Source organism: Naegleria lovaniensis (assembly GCF_003324165.1).
Source record: "Naegleria lovaniensis strain ATCC 30569 chromosome Unknown tig001, whole genome shotgun sequence".
NCBI classification, from domain to species: Eukaryota; Heterolobosea; class Eutetramitea; order Acrasida; family Naegleriidae; genus Naegleria; species Naegleria lovaniensis.
The window spans coordinates 977543-1000274 of record NW_025407823.1 but is presented as its reverse complement, the minus strand read 5'-3'; the positions used below and the strand labels follow the sequence as shown (position 1 = coordinate 1000274).

The 22732-nt window shown below is 36.4% G+C and overlaps 10 protein-coding genes across 10 annotated transcripts; 5 read left to right on the top strand and 5 right to left on the bottom strand.

Annotated features, from left to right (window-relative positions):
- Positions 1-326: 326 nt before the first annotated feature.
- Positions 327-7267, top strand: C9374_004018 (uncharacterized protein; the record flags this gene model as incomplete). Its single annotated transcript, XM_044693611.1, has 2 exons — positions 327-6372; positions 6456-7267. 2 exons carry the CDS (start codon positions 327-329, stop codon positions 7265-7267), a joined length of 6858 nt encoding a protein of 2285 aa, XP_044556148.1.
- A 456-nt stretch (positions 7268-7723) lies between these two features.
- C9374_004017 (uncharacterized protein) lies at positions 7724-9077 on the bottom strand (the record flags this gene model as incomplete). The annotated part of the gene is made up of 2 exons (XM_044693610.1): positions 7724-8789; positions 8941-9077. The coding sequence occupies 2 exons, from the start codon at positions 9075-9077 to the stop codon at positions 7724-7726; spliced, it is 1203 nt and encodes a 400-aa protein (XP_044556147.1).
- A 43-nt stretch (positions 9078-9120) lies between these two features.
- On the top strand, positions 9121-10335 carry C9374_004016 (uncharacterized protein; the record flags this gene model as incomplete). The annotated part of the gene is made up of 1 exon (XM_044693609.1): positions 9121-10335. One exon carries the CDS (start codon positions 9121-9123, stop codon positions 10333-10335), a length of 1215 nt encoding a protein of 404 aa, XP_044556146.1.
- A 187-nt stretch (positions 10336-10522) lies between these two features.
- On the bottom strand, positions 10523-11629 carry C9374_004015 (uncharacterized protein; the record flags this gene model as incomplete). The annotated part of the gene is made up of 1 exon (XM_044693608.1): positions 10523-11629. One exon carries the CDS (start codon positions 11627-11629, stop codon positions 10523-10525), a length of 1107 nt encoding a protein of 368 aa, XP_044556145.1.
- Positions 11630-12122: 493 nt separating this feature from the next.
- Positions 12123-13480, top strand: C9374_004014 (uncharacterized protein; the record flags this gene model as incomplete). The annotated part of the gene is made up of 2 exons (XM_044693607.1): positions 12123-12768; positions 12888-13480. The coding sequence occupies 2 exons, from the start codon at positions 12123-12125 to the stop codon at positions 13478-13480; spliced, it is 1239 nt and encodes a 412-aa protein (XP_044556144.1).
- A 127-nt stretch (positions 13481-13607) lies between these two features.
- On the top strand, positions 13608-16035 carry C9374_004013 (uncharacterized protein; the record flags this gene model as incomplete). Its single annotated transcript, XM_044693606.1, has 4 exons — positions 13608-13945; positions 14079-14252; positions 14405-15264; positions 15410-16035. The coding sequence occupies 4 exons, from the start codon at positions 13608-13610 to the stop codon at positions 16033-16035; spliced, it is 1998 nt and encodes a 665-aa protein (XP_044556143.1).
- Positions 16036-16509: 474 nt separating this feature from the next.
- Positions 16510-18225, bottom strand: C9374_004012 (uncharacterized protein; the record flags this gene model as incomplete). The annotated part of the gene is made up of 1 exon (XM_044693605.1): positions 16510-18225. One exon carries the CDS (start codon positions 18223-18225, stop codon positions 16510-16512), a length of 1716 nt encoding a protein of 571 aa, XP_044556142.1.
- A 533-nt stretch (positions 18226-18758) lies between these two features.
- Positions 18759-20207, top strand: C9374_004011 (uncharacterized protein; the record flags this gene model as incomplete). The annotated part of the gene is made up of 1 exon (XM_044693604.1): positions 18759-20207. The coding sequence occupies one exon, from the start codon at positions 18759-18761 to the stop codon at positions 20205-20207; it is 1449 nt and encodes a 482-aa protein (XP_044556141.1).
- Positions 20208-20278: 71 nt separating this feature from the next.
- Positions 20279-21313, bottom strand: C9374_004010 (uncharacterized protein; the record flags this gene model as incomplete). Its single annotated transcript, XM_044693603.1, has 1 exon — positions 20279-21313. One exon carries the CDS (start codon positions 21311-21313, stop codon positions 20279-20281), a length of 1035 nt encoding a protein of 344 aa, XP_044556140.1.
- A 294-nt stretch (positions 21314-21607) lies between these two features.
- Positions 21608-22468, bottom strand: C9374_004009 (uncharacterized protein; the record flags this gene model as incomplete). The annotated part of the gene is made up of 1 exon (XM_044693601.1): positions 21608-22468. One exon carries the CDS (start codon positions 22466-22468, stop codon positions 21608-21610), a length of 861 nt encoding a protein of 286 aa, XP_044556139.1.
- Between the last annotated feature and the right edge of the window lie 264 nt (positions 22469-22732).

The window sequence follows — 22732 nt, the reverse complement described above, 5'->3', positions numbered from 1 at the left end:
ACATTACAATGCGTTTATTACAATACAATCTACATTTTGACCATTAAATGAACATACCTCTTGAAAAAGTAAAAATAAGGAAACTAAGGAACTATTTCAACAACAGCTTTGAAATCGGCTCTTTCTTAAATTGAATTATGATTGAAAACCAACGTCACTGACAAACATGGTCCAAATACGGGCAAACAACCGCATGAACTTTTACCTCGAGTTCCATCACTGCATCTCTGAAACTTCTCAGAACGACAAACCGGCACTCGGTCCCAACGTTGAATCTCAGGTTCATTCGTCAAAAACCCCACGCGAATATCATCCAAAATAAAAATATGACAACAGCCCCCACTGCCAAACGTCAACATTCTCGTCGAGTCAAGATGACCACAACCAATGCTGTTGTTACTGGCTCTTCTCTCATACATCTCGTGATCATTCTTTTTCTTCTCTTACAAACTTCGACTTTTACATTACAAGATATTGTTACATCATCTTCTTCTCGACATTATGGAGGTTACGATGCAGATGTTGTCCATTCCATCTCGACCGATTCTAAAGGCAATAAATACATTCTAGGTAACTCCATCTATATCAACAATGCTTTCAACAAGTGGTACAGCGAAGGTTCGAATGGTGGATGGACTCCTCCATTGAATATCACCTTCATGGCTCAAGTGAATGGAAATCCTGGAAAAACACAATGGCGTTTTGCATGGCCACAACAATACATGAATGTATTTGCTTCGAAAAAGATTCTCGTCGATTCAGACAATGAAACACTCATGTATGTGGCATCGGTGATTGATGGCAATGTAGCAAATTTCAATTTCTTTGGAAAAGTTTTGAGTAATTCGAAAAGTTATCCACAGATTGTGTTGGCATGTTTCAGTACGTCGTATCCAGATGATGGAAATTCTGCAAATACAGCAGCTTGGGCTGCCAAAGTAATTAACACACCCATGCCATTGTCAGAAATTGTCAGCATGCACAAAAAAGGAAATTCATTGGTGTTGGCTGCCAATGTTGGAGTGCCACCCTTGAATCAAAATCAAAACATTCTCATGATTCAACAAACTATTTCGTATGCTTCCTTTCCAAACATTTTTTCATCCACTGAAAAACAATTCATCTTATCAGATCCTCGTGACATGAAAAGTACAGGAGTTGTGGTCGACTCGAATGGATTAATTAGTATGAGTGGTTATGTCATTGGAAATGGAAATGTCACTACTGGAAATATGACTGCATTATTAGGATGTCCATTACACACGAGTGGTTTGAACACTATGAAAACTTTTGTATTGAAATTTAACATTTCAAGTTCGACGTGTCTATTGGTCGCCAACTCGACAGAAAGTCCAAATATTACCATGATTACATCGATGCAATACTTGAATGATACGATTTATTTTGCAGGTTACTACAGAGGAGTGAATAATGACAAGCTGGCAGGAAATGTTCTTCCAAATTATTCGAAAGGAGCTGTGTTTTATTCTCGATTTTCAACGAATACCAATGTACTCGATTATGTGTCGACCATTCAAACAGATTCTCCTTCGAATAATGTTTTACTTGGAATTGGAGGGGCTTCCAAACATTTGGGTTATTTGGTTGGAGAATTCCAAGTTCCAATTGTTGTGACTCCATCTTCCAAGTATTTATATCCAGTGAACACAAGTTCTCTGAACAATAGCAAGTTTTTATTGAAATTTAATGGAGCTGATGGAACTTTAGAATGGGGAACCAGATGGAATTCTACATTGACATTTACAGCTGTCGCCGGATTTCCCAATGATTATCTCGTTTCAACGGCAGGAACCTTTTTCAATGAAGATATGACTTTTTACACAGCAGTGTCATCGGTGACAATTCCCATTTATGATCCAGCCTCGAGTGAAGGATTTCTTTTAACTTTTTGCAATTCAGAAGGATACACTTCAGAAGTCAATCAATGCAAAGATTATTATTGTGGAAAAATTTTATATTCACAATCAAGTGTATGCAGTGGACATGGAAATTGCGTTTCTCCAGATACCTGTTCATGTCAAACCGGTTACAATGGTACGAATTGTGAAAATATGTATTGTTTTAACATTCCTGCCTCGTCATCCTTGGTGTGTAGTGGAAATGGAACTTGTGTGAGTGGTGACAAGTGTTCCTGTAATTCGAATTATACTGGCCAACAATGTGAAATTCCAATATGTTATGGATACTTGGCCAATGACACAAAAACATGTTCAGCTCATGGACAATGTGTTGCTGCCAATACTTGTAAATGTCATTCCAACTATACTGGATCCAACTGTCAATCCTATTCCTGTTATGGAACTCTGAACACCAATTCAAGTTATGTCTGCAATGGTCATGGAATTTGTTCCTCTCCAAACAATTGTACATGTTATCCCAATTATGCAGGAGCTCAATGTGAAATTTATTTCTGTTTTGGACAAGCAGGATCTGCAGGATGTTCGAATCGAGGAAATTGCATTGGTCATGACACGTGTAGTTGTTCTCTCGGTTTCACTGGACCACAATGTGAATTTAATGTGTGTTATGGAAAGAGTTCGAATTCGTCATTGGTGTGTGATTCGCATGGAATTTGTTCTTCGTATAATCATTGTGAATGTCAATTTGGTTATTTCGGTTCCGATTGTAGTGTGAAATATTGTTATGGAATGTTAAGCAATTCCTCGAATGTGTGTAGTAATGGATTTGGAACATGTATGGATATTGACAAGTGTCAGTGTTTGAGTGGATATTATGGACAGCAATGTGAAATCAAAAATTGTTATGGAACACTTTCGAATGATTCTCGAGTGTGTAGTGGAAGAGGAATTTGTAAGGATGTGAATCAGTGCGCATGTGAAGGAGATTATCTTTTTGGAAATGAATGTGAATTCTCGATATTTACTTTGGATTACTCGAAAGGAGAATTAGTGACACGAGATCCTCAAATTGTGAATCAAAATTATTATCAATGCGAATTGGTATTTCCAAATGTGACAGTATTGGGAGATTCCAAAACTCGTACTTGTTTCACTGATGTTGTTTCAGGTGTTTTTGTCGTGAAACTGGGAGGAGGTTATTTACTAAGTAACAATGACACGACATCATTGCATCATCCACAAACTTTACGAAAATATTTAATTCAAGAAATTGCCACAAGTAAGGTATTGAACGTTGCATTGACCATCATTCCAGAAAGACCATATTTTGGAAATGTCATTATATTGAGAGCAGATTCTGCACAAGCGCCCCTTCCCAATCGAAAATTAGAGTATTCCTTCTCATGCTCGAACTGTCCTTCGACCATTTTGAATGCCTTACCTGCTCCTTCTTCTTCATTACCTGTAGTGACGTTATCAGGAGATTTATTTACTCAGGGACAAACGTACAATTTCTTTGTTGATGTTTTTGACAAGGCATTGGGTATTAGCAAGAGTGCTTCGAAATCGATCTATATTTATGCCTATCAGTCACAACTTAATTTATGGGATGCTAATGCTTCGAAATACTATGCTCAACAATGTTCGAATGGATTGGATTGTCTCATTGAGAATATTTTCGTTGGACATCCACTATTAACTTCATCCAGCAATTCAAGTTTCACATTGATTTCACACGAATATGATGGAATGGCAATATCTGCATTGAATGGAAAACAAGTGTTTAGAATTCCATCGAATTATATTACTTTCGGAAAGACCAGTGTGTTGAAAACAATGGTGTCCATTCCTACTTTGGGAACTTCAGAAACATTTTATGGAAATTTGACATTCGCAATGGATCCAAATAAGGAATTCTTTATTACAGGAGGAGACAAGAGTCAATTGATGGACAAGAAGGATTCATTGGCTTTATCAATCCAAGCGTTCGATACAAGATATTTGAATTTCATTTCTTCCATTCAATGGTCTTGTCAACATGTCACTTCCAACGCATCATGCACAAATCTTATCAATTCGACGACTTCTTCCATCATTTCCTTCACAAATAATGGAGGAATAACAAGTTCTGGATTATACAAATTGAAATGCCAGATACAGACCACTCTTGGAGTCAGTTTCACATTATTTTCATATTTACAGATGGTGGATAATTCATGGGGATCGACAGTGTCAGTAATTTCTACTCAACCAATTGCTCCTTCATATGGATACAACAGCATCATTACATTGAAATCAGTTCTCTCTCAAACATTAAGCTCTTCCATTTCCTCCATCCAGTTGACAACTGACAAGCCCACAAAAGCTTCATTCCCTGCAACCATGACTACCTTCAAAGATCAACCAGATGGAAGTACTCTCATTCAAACGTCCATCGACACTTCCCAATACCTCTTCGAGAATATCAAATATTCTTTCACCATGAATATCACTTTAACAAGTGGACATTCTTTTTCATCATTTTATTTCACGACCATTACACCTCGAACTTCAAAATTCAGTGAATGTAACATTTCTCCTTCCAATGGTATTGCCTTTGAAACTCAATTCACACTTTATTGTAGTCATTTAGGTCCGGACATGGATCGTTATTCAGTGAAAATGATTCTCTTTGATTCCTCTCAAAAACAATTCACACTTTCACATTCGAAACAAAATGTCATGTTGACACGATTACCTCTTCTTTCGAATAATGCATTTGTGAAATTTATATTACAAGATACATCTGGAGGAACGATCGAGTATCAAGTTCCAGTGAGTACAAGTCTTCCAGTGGATTTGGCAAATGTGATTTCAAAATTATCTCCAAATTATTATGCAGCTTATGTGTTTGATTATTTGGAAAAAGCACTTGTCAATAATATTGGATATGATGTGACATTGAAGCAATATATTGATATTGTGAGTGCTTTGAGTATCTTTTTGAATAGTCCTTCAGTGGATGCATCCAAAGCGTTTGCAGATATTCTTGACAAGGTGTCAAATATGATAGATCGACTCTTTACTTATTTGGAAATACTGAAAAACATGTCATTCAATGCAGATGATCAGATTGTTGAGGTACTTTCTCCACTCGTTTCGAAAACAGTGTTTTTCATACATCGAGTTGGTCAATTGAATTCATTAAGCACTGTGTATCGAAATCGATTGCTTCAAATGATCAAATTTATTCTTTCCATTAATTCTCAGGTCAATACTGAAATGTCAGATGCCATAACATTATTAAGTTCATCCGTCATTACCTCAACTCCTTCTTCACCAAACTCTTCCCAAAACATGACACAATTCTCATCCTCCATTTTAGAAATTCTCAATCTCAAACTCGGCCTGATTGATATCAAATCCTCTCAAGATGGAACCTTTGATTTAGGAGGAATGACTCTTTCATTGATGTATGGTTTGAAATTAAGCACATTTTCAAATCTTAAAATAGTTTTGAATTCTCAATTCAATGTACAACTTCCTTCCACACCATTGACGGATTCCAATTCTGGAGGAGTTGTGAGTGATTACAAATTCATGACAAGTGTGTTAAATGTTACCAATTCTCAATTTTCGATTGGAAAGAATTTGACAAGAATGTTTTTAACGGGAAATGTCATGACGGTTCGTGTGAATCGTTTGGTGGATGGATCGACTTTGAACATTAATAATTTACAAGATCCTATTGTGTTGAATTTTGTAAATTTGGCAATGAGTGCAGAGAATTTGGTGTTGTACAGAATGAATAAGGCCAATGTGACCTGTCGATATTTACAAGAGAGTACAGGAGATTGGTTACAAGATGGTGTCACGACAGTTGTCACTGTCAACTCTGACAACACGATTTCAGTCAAATGTCAAACCAACCATCTTACAACCTTCTCTGTCTTTTTAGATATTTCAAGCACATCCAATACTGGAGGAACCACAAACCCAGTCGCCTCTTCCAAAACCCAAAACCCCCTATCAAACAATGGAGGAGATTTAGCAGTGGCCATTGCAGTTCCAGTCTCGGTTGTGTCATTCCTTCTCATTCTTCTGGTCATTGTCATTGTCATCATTGTTGCTCTCATTCTACGACGAAAGAAGATGCAACAACAAAAGAAACAAGATCTCGCTTTAAATGAAAAGAAACAAGATCAAAATACTGCCAGCATGACACATGATCCAATTGTACAAAATTCTCAAAAGAATGAATCGGTGGCAAGTCTTTCGGATATTGAAATGCAAGAAGACACTGGAACGAGTTCATTATTTATTTCAGATTATCGATCGGTTCGTGAACAATTAATGACTAGTACGAATGGTGAAATTATTCCAATTTCTATTAATCAATCAGCAGTGACTTCTGGCAATAAATCGAATCGATCCAATTCCTCGACAAGTAGTGGAAGAACGGATGTGATTAACAGAAAGTATGAAATTTTGGAAAAAATTGGAGCTGGAGGATGTAAGTAGTTTTGAGGATGGTGTTACATTTGTTTTGATGACTTTTGATATCATTTTGACGTTTGACATTTCACATATAACTAGTTGGAAGTGTTTTCAAAGCAAGAAATCTCTTATATACTGGTAAACCAGGTGAAATTGAATTCTTTGCAATTAAGAAAGTTCAACTTTCAGGAATGTCTGAATTGAATGAAAAATTCAAAGAAGCTGTCAACATGTTCCGTTGTCGTCATGAAAATATTGTCTATCTGGAAGATGCAGTGGTTGATGAAAATACCATGTCACTCTATCTCATTATGAAATTCTATGGAAATGGAGATTTGGATTATTTCATTAAGAAACGAAAAAGACTCTCTGAAAAGATGTTACTGCAAGTGATTCATCAAGTATGTCGTGGATTGGATTATTTACAGAAAACCATGTCCATGATTCATAGAGATATCAAACCATCGAATATTTTTGTTGATGAAATTGATGAAGCCAACGATCGTATCAAAATTGTACTCAGTGACTTTGGATTGGCAAAGGAAAGCAATGTGTTGAATTCGTTTAGTTTTGCAGGAACTCCCTTCTTCATGTCTTGTGAATTAATTGTTGGAGGAAAATATTCATTCAACACGGATATTTTCAGCTTGGGATGTAGTATTTTCGTCATGATTACATTTGACATGAGTTTGTCTTTGGGTCAACTCATGCTGAAACATCAAACCAACCTTCAAGAAGCAAAAGATTATATGGCTCGCAAAATTAATGAGACAGACAATGTCTACTCACAACAGTTCATTGATTTGTTGTGGAGAATGGTTGAGTTTGATCCTGAAAAACGTCCGAATGCAGGTGATATTGTAGAGTGTTTGAGTCAGGATGAAAATTTCAAACAAATCTTGTCTTTGTAAAATAAAAGGTTCGTACAACATGGAGACTTCATAATACTGCTCAACCTCCATAATTGTTATGCAACGTCTAACAGATCGAAAAATGCTTAAGCCGCTTACAGGCATATGTCACGACATGTGGTCTGTTATGTTAAATTGAATGATTAGAATTTCATTCTCCAACTCTAACAATTCAGCTTAACAGAACTGATCACCGAGCTACAACCATTAAATCAGTCGTCAAGAGCAACCAACTTCAGTCAATTATCGAAATTGTCATACTGACACATCCAAAAACGATTTGGTATCATCTTCAATGAATTTAAACAAAGTTCTATCATTACTCTAATTCAACTTTAATTAATAAAATAAATATATGTATGTGAATTCAAGTCATCATGAAGTACTCACTGTGTGTATCAAGATTAAAATACATTGAGATATATTCCTAGAGAGCATATGCATTCAAAAAAACTCTTATCTTTGTTCCGAATATTGAGAGTCTAATCTTCTACCTCCATACGATTCTCTTTGTGAGGAATATGAGCTACTACTACCATAGTTCGATTGAGAGCTTCTATTGTCATTATTGTCTGTGGAATGTTTTGGTATGTCTTCGCGTGAGCCTCCAGAATATGTACTACCACTGCTTGCTCCGTACCTACCAGATTGATTATTGTAATATCTATTCGAAGTATAATATCCCTGCTGTGATTGATGAGGTCTATTATAATAATTGTGGCTTGAATGATGATGGGAATATTGATGATGTCCACCATAGTGATATTGTTGTTGTTGTTGATGGTATGGCTGGTAATGATGTCTTCTTGGAGCGTAATTGTGCATGGTTTTACCGTGCTCTTGATTTTCTAAATAGGTCTTTTTGAAAAGCTCTGGATCTTTTTCAGAGAGTTCCAATTTATCTTTGAGATTTGCAATGGCATCCGAAAGCTTCTTTTCTTCCTGAGGTGTCATCTTGACTCCAGGTTTCGTGATTGGTTTTTTCGAACGATTGACCTTAATCTCATGATCCAATAAATGATGACCTGATAAAGCCATGGCTTTGTTTGCTGCTTCAACATCCAAGAATTCAATAAATGCAAATCTCGATGGATGTTTTCCATCTCCTGCCATTCGAATATATGCAATGGGTCCACAAACACTGAAAATATCCACCAAATCATTGTGATTCGCTCGTGAATCAATATTTCCAACATAGACTGTTCGTGCAATTTCCTTATCCTTTTCTACATCACCAGTACTATATACGAGATTGTTATCAACGTTGGGATCTCCAATTTGTTGAATGAAAGGATTCAAAGCCTTTGCTGAAGATTCTTGAGAGGCTTCTAATAATAATCCAGCGGCTACACCTTGATGTGTAGTGGTGGTGGTTGGAGTTGTTGTTGATAATGTGGTAGGAGGTGCTGCTCCAACAATTTGTAACTTGAAGCCAACCATGGGTGTACCGTTAAGTTTCATTGCTTTTTGTGCGGAAGCCTCTTCAAAAAAGACAATTTCATATTTTGTTTCGGAAGAGGAGCTATGTGTGTAGTCGTTGGTAAAGATTCATATCGATTGGTTAATCATAGAATAGTTTTCAATATATTTAACCATTTTCAAGAATATCATCATCATGATCAAATAGATTAAAATTCAATTTAAAAAATAAACACAAGAACAAAATTACTTACTTGATGCTCCTCATCATTTCAATCTCTCCACAAAAATTAAAAAACTTTTGCAATGTTTCTTCATTCACCACCGGAGCAATATTCGATACATACACAGTCCTTTTCGCACTATCGTGATTGTTGCTTGATGATGACATTTTTTTGTGTTTTTTTTTATAATTCTTCCACTTCAAAAAAATCATGTCCACCTGTGTGAAATTAATTCTTCTCACAGGTCCCGGAAAGCAACAACATGCAGCTTGCAACCATCCATGTCCTTGCAATGATCATGAACCTCATCTTGATTCATTATTACTACTTTTGAAACAAAAACTTGGATTCTTCGGAAGAAGGTTCATTTCACAACCATTTTCAATGAATTTCGAATGCATTCATACATTCGGACAGAGTGGCGTTCGAGGAAATTTCAATCATCAATTTAATTTTCCAACAAGTCTTGCCATCTCGTATCAATATTCATTCGTGTTCATTTGTGATAGTTTCAATGATCGAATTTTAATATTTGACTTGTGTTCGAGAGAATTTAGAAAAAGTTTTCGAATAATGGGTAATTCGGAGCGTCCTCGATTTTTGTGCATGGAAGAGGAAAGGATGAATGGTGATGTTGCACTGATTGTGGGCTGTGGAGTTTTTGAAAATTTCACATTTTACAAATTAGATGTAAATAAGAATCTATCTTTGGAAATGAACCAATCCTCCAGTTCGAATATTAAGCCAGATTTGACACGTAGTAATCTCAACAACAACAACAAAAACTCCTCCTCATCTGGACAAGTGTGTGAAATGAACTATATATGGAAATCCATGAATCGATCAATCAAAAGTATGCAAGGAATGAGCATTTCTTCATACTACCATCAATTATTTGTGTGTGATAAATCTTCAACACCATGTGTTCATGTATTGAATTCTAACAATGGAGATTATTTAGAGCGAATTGAAATGGATTATTATCCAAGCTCTATTGAACTATTTCATCATTGGAACAATCGACATGATGAACAAGTATTAATCATTTGTGACACTCAACATGTCATTTCCATTTTTCAAAGAATTTCATTTCCAAAACGAAGGAATTATGAACCTGGTAGTGTCCAAACGAATTCATTTCGAAACCACAACCAATGGAAACGATTGAAAAAATTTAGTATTCAAAATAGTTCAAAACTAACCATTGCTTCAACAAATATGATTGTTGACAGAGCATCCAACACATTAATTATCAGTGATTTCTTGCAAAATTGCATTCGAATTTATTCATTAGAGACTGGAGAGTTGTTGAAAGAATTTGGACAAGATCATCTAATTCATCCTCAAGGACTGACCCTTAATGAACTGAATGGAGAATTGATGGTATGTGACACATCCAATCATCGAGTTCTAGTGTTTAAATGAATTCATTCCTGAGCCTCAGAAATAATGTTGAAGAGTCATCTCCAAATATTTCAAGCCACAGCTACGACACTCATAACGAAATGGTGTTTGCAGCTGTGATTCCCTGCAGTGGCACGCAAAGACTTTTTTGAAACGCGTTTCTTGAACAAGTTTCTCGAGATAATTTATTGAAATACACATCTGCGATTTAATTCAATTGCAAATCAGTGGACATATCCACAACTGTCAACCATGGAAGCATGACTGATCCAAGATACATCTTTCCCTCATGAACATCAGCCTCAGAAACTCGAGAAACAAAAGTAGCAGTTCTATCCACATAAACAGAGATGACTCTTCCATGTCTATCCAACTTTTTAACCAATCCCATGACTGGAATCATGTTCAATGTCGTCAATGGAGGAACATATTGTAAAAAGATATTCTTAATTTTGGTCGAAGATTGAATAGCAGTGACATCAGCATTGGTTTCAGCATACAATCCAACCAAAAAGTTTCCATCTTCATCAGTCTTGATATTATCAGGATATCCACCAATATCTTCAAAGACAACATTGGTTCCAGCCTTGCGACCTGTCAAGTAATATTTTCTAATTCTTCGTTCAGAACATTCATTAATGACGAGGAAGGAATGGTCCGATGACAATGCAATTCCATTTCCAAATCGTAAATCAGAAATGACCAGTTGCAACTCACCAGTTTCAACATTGAATTTGAATAATCTTGAATCAGCACTGTTAGCCAACACAATGCTTACAAATTGCATTCTCGTATAAGCCAAAGATGAATCTGTAAAGTAAATAGTCTTTCCATCGGGCATGAGGACGATAGAATTGACCATCTTGAATGGAACTCCTTGATATGAATTGACCAACACTTGTACCTGTGAGGGATTATTGAATGAAATACGTAAAATTCCCTTGTAAGCATCAGCAACAATTAAATTACGATCATTCGGGTCAAAGGCAAGACCCAACACTCGACCACAAATAGGTTCGTTCAATACACTGAGTCCACATGTCGCTCTTGTAGTGGCATTCAAAGATGGAACACTGTAAGCAAATACTGTGGATTCTCCGGAAGTAACATTTACTCTTCGAATACTTCCATCAGCAATACCAGTGTAGAGGATATCTTGGTCAACTGGATCCCAAGCAAAACTTTCAGGTCCTGTTAAGACTCCAAGACCAATCTTTCTTGAATTGATGATGGTTTTCTCTCGAATACGAGTTGCAGAGACCATCACCACTGCAAGGATGAGAAGTGAAACAAGAGTGGCGTAAATGGACTTCATTGGCAATTGAATTAATTTTTTTTTCTTGAAAATTTGTGTGGAGTGGGCGATGCACTTGAATCTTGTCTCGTAATATCGCCCGCTCTGTATATGTAAAGAGACCCATCAAATGTCTACAACTGAGGCGCAATGAATGTGGTAAAGAGTAGAGCTTGCCTTAATATGTTAGGATCTTGTTTAAATAAGCATCAGAATTTTGTTGTAAAACATTTCTAGAAGAAGACGCCAAACAACGATTGCATCTCTCTTGAAAACACTTCCTTTCAACTATGAATCTCATGACCCTGTTTGCACACGAGCTAATTCAGTAGACAGGGAATGGGGGGCAATGAAAAGGTATGTATGAATATACTTCAACTGAACATTATGAGAGATCATTGAGCCACCCGAATGATGAAGTTGTTTCTTTCAGATGATGAACCTACCTAACTGGAGTCATGAAAAAGTTCATCATCTCCAGATCGCAATAGAAACCTGAACAAGAACAAAAAAAATGCTTTCATCCTTTACTCGTGTCGACGAAGCCTTTGAAGATTTCAAACGCGTTGAAAATGGTGGCTTTCCACCTTCGGATCAAGTCCATGAAGATGTTTCTCCTTCTCCACTCGTTCTCTTGAAAACTCAAGATTATTATGATGAGTATGAATTTGGCATTGAAACCAAAGAAAGTCTCCATGCGGATCAGAAACCACTGACGCCTGTGGAATTATGGGCCTCCGATGTCATTGATTGCAGTTCGTATTGGGATGGAAGTGGTATGGGAGGAGGAAATGGAGTGAATCAAACTGTATCGTATGGACCTCGCAATGTGATTGGTCCTTCTACAATTTATCCAATGGCAGGTTCGAATGGATCTGCTTGGTGTCCCAATAACACGAGCGGGCCAGAGTTCATTACGCTCAAATATGAACAGGCGATTCAAATTCAAAAAGTTCATGTCTATGAAACGTCATGTCCTGGAGCGACTTGTAAAATTTCTGCCAAACGATTGAGTGATGGAGAATGGGTGGTATTGTATAGTGGAGCATCTGTTACGAATACTGGTGTGAGAGATTTTGCACCTGATTTGGCTGTGACGGATGTGGTTTCGGATACGATTCGACTTGATTTGAATATGCCAGGACAATGGACTGAAATTGGTAGGTTTTTTGTTTGAAAAAGTGTTGTTGGAATGTAGTGTACTGATATTTTTCTACCATTGTGACTTGTGGATCCGATTGAAATCGCGTATTGTTTTTTCGTGTTAATGATGAAACAGATGCAGTGAAAATTATTGGACTTGGAAATGGCTCCGTTGAGATTCCACCTCCACTTTCTCCACTTTGCGTGCTTTATAAGAAGCTCCTCATGGATGGCATGTACACCGATGTGGTTTTATACCATCAAGAATCGAGAAGAGAAATCAAAGCTTTGAGAGCCATTCTCGCTCAACGATCTCCGTTTTTAAGAAAACTCATTGAATCTGCTACAGAATCTCACCAAAATATTGTGACTGTGAGTTCACCCTTCCGTTATTCAGTCTTAATGGGTGCTATTGATTTTATTTATTCAAATCATGCCAACTTGAAAGCATGTCACGTCGTGGAAACATATGTCCTCTCCTCAGAATGGGGTATTCCAGAACTTGCTGAATTTTGTGTGAAACGATTCAAGGGAGTTGTGAATGTGGAAAATGTGATCATGTTCTATCGAGAAGCCAAACACCATAATTGTACTTTAATTCTCGATGCATGCTTTGATTTCATTGTCCAGAATTATAAGAAGGTATTTTTACAAGACGATCTTCATACCCTTACCAAGCAAGATTTACTTATTATTTGCAGAAAACTTGCAAAGAATGGTCTTCATTAGTGATACTTTACACAAAATGTCATTCATACCTCCGTTATTATGATCTATGGCATCATGCAGCTGTAACCATATAAATTTCTCTTTTTTAGAAAAACAAAAAAGCTGACAGCACTTGGTTTACAAAAAAATGCCACGCCTCTCGACATCATCATCATCCTCTCCATCATCCTCCTCACGCATGCTATGGTCTATACCTCCAATATTTGACTGTTTTACCCGACATCCAAAATTACTATTATTATTTCTAACAATTGTAGAAATGTTAATGTTTTTTGATCGGGGAGCAATTGCGTCTGTTTTACCTTCCATCAAGGAGCATTGGACGTTATCGGGAAAACAAGAAGGAATTATTGGAAGTGCTTTTATAATTACATTTTCAATAGGAAGTACATTATTTGCTTTTTTGGCGAATTACGTGAGAGTGAATTTAATTATGGCTTTCGGATTGTTTGTTTGGACTGTGAGGTAGGAGAATTTCTTATTTTCAAATATATTGTAACAACATCTTTTTGAAACATCATCATTTTACTAATCATCATTATCATCTCGTTACAAATACATGAATCAATATTGGACAACATGAACAATAATAATTTAGTGCCATCTTATCGGGGTTATGGGGATCAGTATCTCATGGAGTCGATCAACAATGGGGATACTACATGTTAGTGCTGTCACGAGCTCTGATTGGAATTGGAGAAGCTTCTTTTGTGCCACTCTCAGTCACTCTCATTGATGACATTGCAACAAAAGAATACAAGACGACTTACATGTATGTAGTTGTGTATTTTGTCATTGTAATTTTTACAATTTCATATATGGGTGATATGACAAATAATGTTGTTTTACTGATATTATTACTTACAACATTCAATCACAAAATATTGAATCCTATGATAATAATTGATTTCATGCTCATTTTAGGAGTTTTTTCATGTTGGGAGTACCATTAGGAGTGGCATTTGGATACAGTATTGCATCATATATTGTAAATATCAGCAATTGGACCTATTGTTTTTACATGGAATCATTATTTGGACTATTCTTTGGATGTCTCCTTCTCTTTATTCCTCTTTCCTCAGTGAAAACAAAACATTCCAAAAAAACAGATGAAAACGCTTCCGAATTTGAAAAACATAATACAAGTTTAGAAATTGATGACGAAGAGAATTATCAAGTCGATATCATTAAGGTTGAAAAAATTGAAACTACGACACCACACGAGCAACATGGAAGTGACACTATACATCCATCTACTCACTTTCATTCCGAAATGGATGATTTATCCGATGATGGAGAAGAAACAAATAGTGAATTTTCTCTACTTCACAAAAACGGAGATTCTCATGACGACGACGCTGAAGAAATTCTTTTGCATGAACCCATTGTGGAAGAAGAGTTACGACTTCATAATGAAACAACCACTCAGTCCTCTTCTTCCTCCTCACGACTGCAACATATCAAACGTGAGTCTGACAAGAATAGATATCGAGTGTTCTCATTTTGCTCAGCCATGAAATATCTGTTCTGTAATCCAGTGTATTGCTTTAGTACCTTGGGATCCTGTGGATATAACTTTGTGGCAGGTGCCATTCAATTCTATGCTCCTTCGTATGTTTTACACAAAATTAGACAATCGGATAGTGCCATTACGATAGCATCTGATTCTGCAAATTTTGCAAATATTGGATTTTCTGTGGTCATGCTGTTGGCATCTATTATTGGAACCATGTTGGGTGGTTTTATTGTCGATCGATTTGGTGGTTCCAATGGTATGCGAGGAGGTAAGTTTTACGGGAACATTTTACTGAACTTGTGTTAATATTTGTGTTGATAATGCTTCACACATATCCACTTTTCATTTTGAAAATGATTGGATTATTACGTCATGGTCACACACTTTTTACAATTTGGAATTCCAAATTTCAGCCACGAGAAGTTTGTTATTTTGTGGAATTTTCTTACTTATGGGATTTCCATGGGTCATTCCAGTATTTATTTTCAATGTGAATATTTATGTCTTGCTGATATTATTCGGAATTTCGTGCGTTTTTCTATTTTGTTCAACAAGTCCTTTCCAATGTAGTGTTGTCAACTCGGTCGAGTACAAAAATTTGAGAAATTATGGAGTGAGTTGGCAAATATTTTTATTCCACTTGTTTGGAGATTTTCCATCTGCATTCATCTTTGGTCTCATTCAAGACAGTTTTTCGATTGATGTTGCCATGAGTAGTGTGTGGATTATTCTGATACCTTCATCTTTTATTTTTATTGCTGGTTATTTTGTTTCCTATTTTTGGTTACAACGAAGACATGACAAGATGAAACTACAATTTATCACAAAGAAAAAGGTCGAACTCGATTTGGAGAGTCTAGACAATAGTGAAGAAGCAAAAGATGATGACTCTGATTCAACAGCTGCAAAAACAACACGTCATGAAGCACCCCCTGCATCCAGTCATAACTCCTCATTTGAACATCATGCATCGTCAACAAAACCACCAACGACACGAGCACGAACGAACAGCATGGATGAAAAATCTAAGAAACAATAACATTAAATGTTTTCACATCTTCTGTAAATTCAAAGTGGGCAAATTGATCGTCTGGAAGTAATGTTGTACTTGTAGAACGATCTCGAGAAAATCGTCATCCTAGAATAGATGAGAAGGAATGACTGTTCCAAAAGATTGGAACAAGCTATTTCTCACGTTTTGATTTTGAAATCCTGCAGTTTTGGGTCTTCGACAAATGTTCTTCCTGATGTGAATTTTTTTGTAGTCAATGTTGATTTCAAAATTCCAGTGATCGCTGCATCACCTGTGAAATGCCCAGCAGTAGGTAAATCGCAATTGTTTAGTTACTAAATCTTTGTTCAACCGAGTACCATGGTCTGACTTTAATTTGAAATGTTTTGGTTCTGTTCTTTGAATTTTTAGAGAGAAATGGAATGTCACGGCTGGGCTGATAACGGATATTCGAAATTCCTTTAAATCGGCCGAGTGCAGAATTAATAATCAATCAGTCGCTCATTTTTCAACTCCAATTGCCATTTTCTTCCACCATTCACTCGTGGCAAAATGTTTGACATCTTCTCTGCGAATTCTATTGTAATAAAGATCCAAAGAGGTTAAATTCTTCAACCATTCACTAGCGGCAATATATTTGACACCTTTTTTGTCAATATTATTATTGTTCAGATTCAAATAAGTCAAATTCTTCAAGGGCTCACTTGCGGCAATATATTTAACACCTTCTTTGTCAATGTTATTATTACTCAGATTCAACGAAGTCAAAATTTTCAAACATTCACTCATAGCAATATTTTTAACACCTTCATTACTAATTCCATTCCGTTCCAGATTCAAAGAAGTCAAATTCTTCAAGGACTCACTTGTGGCAATATATTTGACACCTTCACTGCCAATCTCATTGCTACGCAGATCCAAAGAAATCAAATTCTTCAAGGATTCACTTTCAGCAATATATTTGACACCTTCACTGCCAATTTCATTGCTACACAGATTCAAAGAAGTCAAATTCAAGTATTCACTTGTGGCAATATACTTGACACCTTCACTACCGATTTGATTGTCCCTCAGATTCAAAGAAGTCAAATTCTTCAAGGATTCGCTTGTGGCAATATATTTAACACCTTCACTGCCAATTTCACTGTAATACAGATCCAAATAAGTCAAATTTTTCAAGCATTCACTTGCAGCGATATATTTGACACCTTCACTACCGATTTGATTGTCACTCAGATCCAAGTAAGATACATTCTTCAACGTTGCACTTTCAGCAATATATTTAACACCTTCACTGCCAATTTCACTGTAATACAGATCCAAATAAGTCAAATTCTTCAAGGACTCGCTCGTGGCAATATATTTGACACCTTCACTGCCAATTTCATTACTACGCAGATTCAAAGAAGTTAAATTCAAGCATTCACTTGCGGCAATATACTTGACACCGTCACTACCGATTTGATTGTCGCCCAGATCCAAAGAAGTCACATTCTTCAACGTTTCACTTTCTGCAATATATTTGACACCTTCGTTACCAATTCCATTGTAATACAGATCCAAAGAAGTTAAATTTTTCAACGTTTCACTTTCAGTAATATATTTGACACCTTCAACACCAATTTGATTGACACTCAGATCCAAAGAAGTCAAATTCTTCAAGCGTTCACTTTCTGCAATATATTTGACACCTTCACTACCAAATTGATTGTCACTCAGATTCAAAGAAATCACATTCTTCAACGTTTCACTTTCAGTAATATATTTAACACCTTCACTACCAAATTGATTCAACTCCAGATTCAAAGAAGTCAAATTCTTCAAGTATTCACTTTCAGCAATATATTTAACACCTTCGTTACCAATTCCATTGAAATACAGATCCAAAGAAGTCAAATTTTTCAAAGTTGCACAATGAGCTAAAAGTTTGATTGATTTACCATCTTGTATGAAGTGATTTGGTTTGAATGATAATGAGAGAGGAATATAAAATGATACCAGTCTCCATTGTTTTGAAATTTTCATACAAATTTGAATGATAAACAATGAATCAAGGAAGTGAAGAATTTCAAAAATTATATCATCCATGAATGGTCCATTGTTGTGTTCGGTTAAACTTGTCGGAGAGAAATCATCTTTTTCAGCCGACTGATCATTGATCATTGTGGATGATGAATTTGATGCTTCAACAACAACAGAGGCTAAGAGTTTTCTCATTTCAATGGCACGGGTGAAAGAGGATAAACGTAATTTTTTTGAATAAAACTCGTAACGAGACTATTCTTTGAAAGTGGTGTTGTTTTGGCTATTGTTACAGCTGCAAACAAATGAAAGAGTGTCGCATCAGGGTTGTTCGTTTGACCAATTTTGGCTTGTTTTCAACCTTGTTCTTCTCTCCCAATTAATTTTTTCTCACAAGAGTTCGCAAAGTGTTCCCAAAATAAAGAATAAACTTGAGAGCTTGGGCTTTACAGATTTCCCTTCAGATCTTAATGTACAACATTTTGACCAAACATAAAAACACATTGGATAAATTGAAACGTGTTTAAGGTACCACTTCCATCATCAAGTTTGCAAATTTTCCAACGGTTATTGCGAAAAAGCCATAACAAATTTGCTTTTCAACAAAAAATTGCTTGCAGGATGAAATGACAGGGTTAGATCATGCAACGACGAGTCGGAGAAGGGTCATCTTCATTCTTGTCTTGTTGTTTCTATTCGTTGGAAATCTAGTTGTCATGACCATAATGATGTATCGCAAACCATTGCATAAAGAGAAGCTTCGGGAAACTGCCACTTGTCAAGACGAAATTTCTACGTTACATGATTCTCATCAATTACAAGAATTAACACAACCATTAACACACGACTCGAGTGTGACCTCATCATCATGTATACATTTCGAAAAAAACATAACTCAACAATTCTGGAATAACATTAAATTACCCCTTCGAGTGGAATGGATGAAAAACAAAATTTCACACTCCTTACCATTCTGGATTCAAACTCTTTATGGAATGATTTCACCACCACCCATCATGAAAACTGAGACCGAAACTCGTTCATTTCCTAAAAAGATTCTCCTTTTCAATTATTTACGTTCCATTGGTTTCAATGGACAAGGTTCCACTCCGAGAGGAGAATTGACACAATGGACGGATTTAGTCATGGCTCTCGCTTTACAAAACCATCATGTGTATTATGTTCATGATTTTGAAGAATTAGTGAATCAAGTTTTGCCTGAACATTCCATAGAATCGTTTCATTTGATTTTCACAGATTATTCTTCATTACACATGTACCTCTCGGAAAAACTTGGATTCATTCATCAACTTGGGCGAGAATTGAACTCTCGACCACAAAAACATCAACAACTCTCGAAATGTAGATTGAGAATTTTGGATAGTTTTGGAACACACCAAAAGTATAACTCAATGAATGCAGCAGATGTATCTGATCGTTCGTCGTCATCATGGTGTTGTTGGAATTTGAACTTGAAACAAATTTTAACATTACAACCTTTAAAAATTCCAGATCCAGTCAATCAATTTTTAGGAATTGCCATTCCTTTCGATATGGAGAGCATTCTTCATCGAGACATGTCAAGAAAGAAACGACAGGCATCATCTGGAAAATACAGAGCTTTGATTTGGGCCAAGGAATTCAAATATTTTGAACGAGTACCTTCGAGTTATTTGAAAACTATTTCTGAAAGATTCGAATTGGTAACAACATTGACTTTCAATGATTTTGAAAAAGTGAGAATCAAATTTCCAACTGTTGAATTCACAAATTTGGGAATTCTCACTCATTCATCCTATGTTAAGGTATTAAGGGAGAGCGTTATCTATGTCGGGTTAGGAGAGCCGTATATTGGTCCAAGTAGTTTAGAAGCTCTCGCGTACGGTAATGTCATTTTCAATCCGAGAATTAAGCCTTTCAAGTTGAGTGACATTGGAAAGCCATCCGATGAAATATATACAAGTCAGGTACCGTATTTGGAATCTATTGGTGCTCCAAATGTTATTACTTTGAGAATGATGGATACAAAAAGTGTAGCAAGACATGTACACGATGTGGAATTATTGTTAGATGAAAATCACGGTGTGATTCCTCCATATATTCCTAGTGAGTTCACTGTCCAGGCCTTTTTCTATCGAGTGTACAGTATTGTGAATTCGTATGACTTTTGTGACTAGAGAGAACATGTCGTGTGAATTAATCATATTGCGAATAGTAAGAGATGGGTTTTAAAGAATCACGTAAAAGCTCATTTCCAAGAGCATAGCATTTCGTCGTTTTGAAGCAATTCTTTCACTTCTTGGGAGGTTACACATGTGAGTTCAAAGGACCCAATAACATCGTTTTCGCCAGCCGAATACAATAATAATTCACCTCTCCAAGTTCCATCGGCAATTAGCTCTCCTTGTCCAAACACGTCACGAAATTCTTCTGTATCTATCAAGTAGTCCTCTAAGGACTCTGGGATATCAGGAACACTAAAAACTAATTTGCCATTTTGTGTGTTGAATTCAAAATAAAAGTCGAAATCATTGGAGTCATCTTTTTCATCTATTGCCTTTAAAATTTTCCACGTATCAAGATCGTCATGTAAACATATTGTTCTCAATTCTTTTTCATAGTGCGTTTTAAATGTTACGAAATTCTCTTTTGGAACTGGTCGAAAGGCACATCCTACAGTAACAATTGCTCTCCTAATGGGGTAATTTTCAAAATGACTCACCATGATAAAACAGTCCTGCAAATCAGTTAACTCTTTTGCAATTCGAGCGAACACAGGTTGATGTTCAGCATTCAATCCCATACTCTGTTTCATGTACCAATTGAATGGAAATGGCGTTGGGTTATTACTGTTCAAGCGTTTCAATTCGCACCATTGTTCCTCTATTTTCAATTGTTGTGTGAATCTCAACAGATGCTTTCTCGTGTTCATTCGATCCTCGGATCCATTATTACTATTGGTATATTTACAAACTCGATCGTCTATTCTCAATGAAAGTAAATAAAAATGAGGATCATGATCGAATCTAGTTGTTTCATTATTCGAGTTGACTTGTTCATTCAATGATATTCGTGGAAGAAATTTTCGGGCTCGTTCTCGGAATGACATACTCATTCTCTCATCAAATTTTAGCATTAATGGTTTCATTTCATCCTCCTCTTGATCCGTCGTGATCTGATTCATCTTTCTCTCGGGAGCTAGTTGCAAGAAATCAAACAATTGTACTCGTACAAGTGCTGAAGGCGATGAACTCTCTTCCTCATTGCAGAATCTATGGTGCATTTTTTTCTCTAAATTTGGACCTTATGAACTCCTTAATCTGAATGTTGTGCTTCTTCAAATCAACCAATTATTGTGTTATTCATCAATGAAATGCGAGAAAATTAGCAAGTATTAAAGTTTGAAGATTGATAAGGGTTGTTGTTTGATTTATTAAGAAAAATGATATTGCCTGGTCAACCACAAAAACGTTAGCGTGAGTAAATGAGAACGAAAGGTCAGAGTTAGTAGAACAAAGTGTTAGAAATACATTTTGCATCGAGAATGTTCCTTCTCGAATCATGATTCCAGAACTTGTCATTTCTTTTTCAAATTCTCCTCAATCTTTGCAAAATAAGGCGTTGTTTGTATCCAATCCATAAATGTTTCATTCACATGTCGTTTCGAAAAGTGTTGTGAAGTATGTTCCTCAAATGTGAATTGACTTTGACCAGGTGGTCGTCTTCGATTAGCTGGTTGAACAGCGAGTGGAGGTATCGTTGAAAGTGTGAGATTCAATTGGGCACTCTTCTCTGAAATGGTTCCTGTGGATTTGAAACTTTGTTTGGGAGGTCTCTTTTTTGTGAAATGATGATGAATGGATTGTTGTGAAGAATGTATGGAAGTAGAAGAATTTTGTTGTTGTTGTTGTTGTTGATGTGGTAGGAGAGTGGCAGGTACAATCACAGCATTGGTTTTATAATTCGTGGTCGTCGTTGTCGTGGTCATTAAACTTCCTGTGGATTTACTTTTCGCTCGACTTCGACTCTTACTGGATGAAACGACTGGTAATGATTTTGTACTTTTCGAAGAGAGCATTTGAAGATGTTGAGAAGGAATGACACCTTGTTGTTGTTGATCGTGTTGTTGTTGTTGTTGTTGTTGAAAATCCGAATACGTTGCTGCCACATCATGGTTAGGATCCGAAGAAGGAGGTGAAGTTGAAGTTCTCCTTCGGAATGAAAACCTCCATGAACGTGTCTTTTTCATGAAATGATTGCTACCACCCGTGGTAGATTCATTGGCCACTGTGGAAGAGTCATCTTGGTGCTGCTGATGCTGAACATTTTCGGTTTTTGAAGTGACAGGTTTGATCGCAATGGCTGGATGTTTTTTCGCAGTGAGTGTATTCGGAGAGGGAGCTGCTAGAAAACATGCGAAAATATTAGAGAGTTTCATTGGTGTTGTGTTGAGTTTCGGGAGAAAATATTTGAAATGGAAATGAGGAGTTGATATCAAAAGAGTGATGACTTCTTAAGCCTTCTTGTTGTTCTTGTTCTTTTGATTGTAATAATAATGAGAGTGTAAGGATGACACTTGATTTGTGTCAGTTCTGGTCGTCGTTGTTTTTGTATCAAAAAGTGAAAGGCTTTTTGGAATCAATCTGCGAAAAGCAAGTGAGAGTGGAGAGACAATTGTTGTTGATGTCTGTAATCTCTCAAG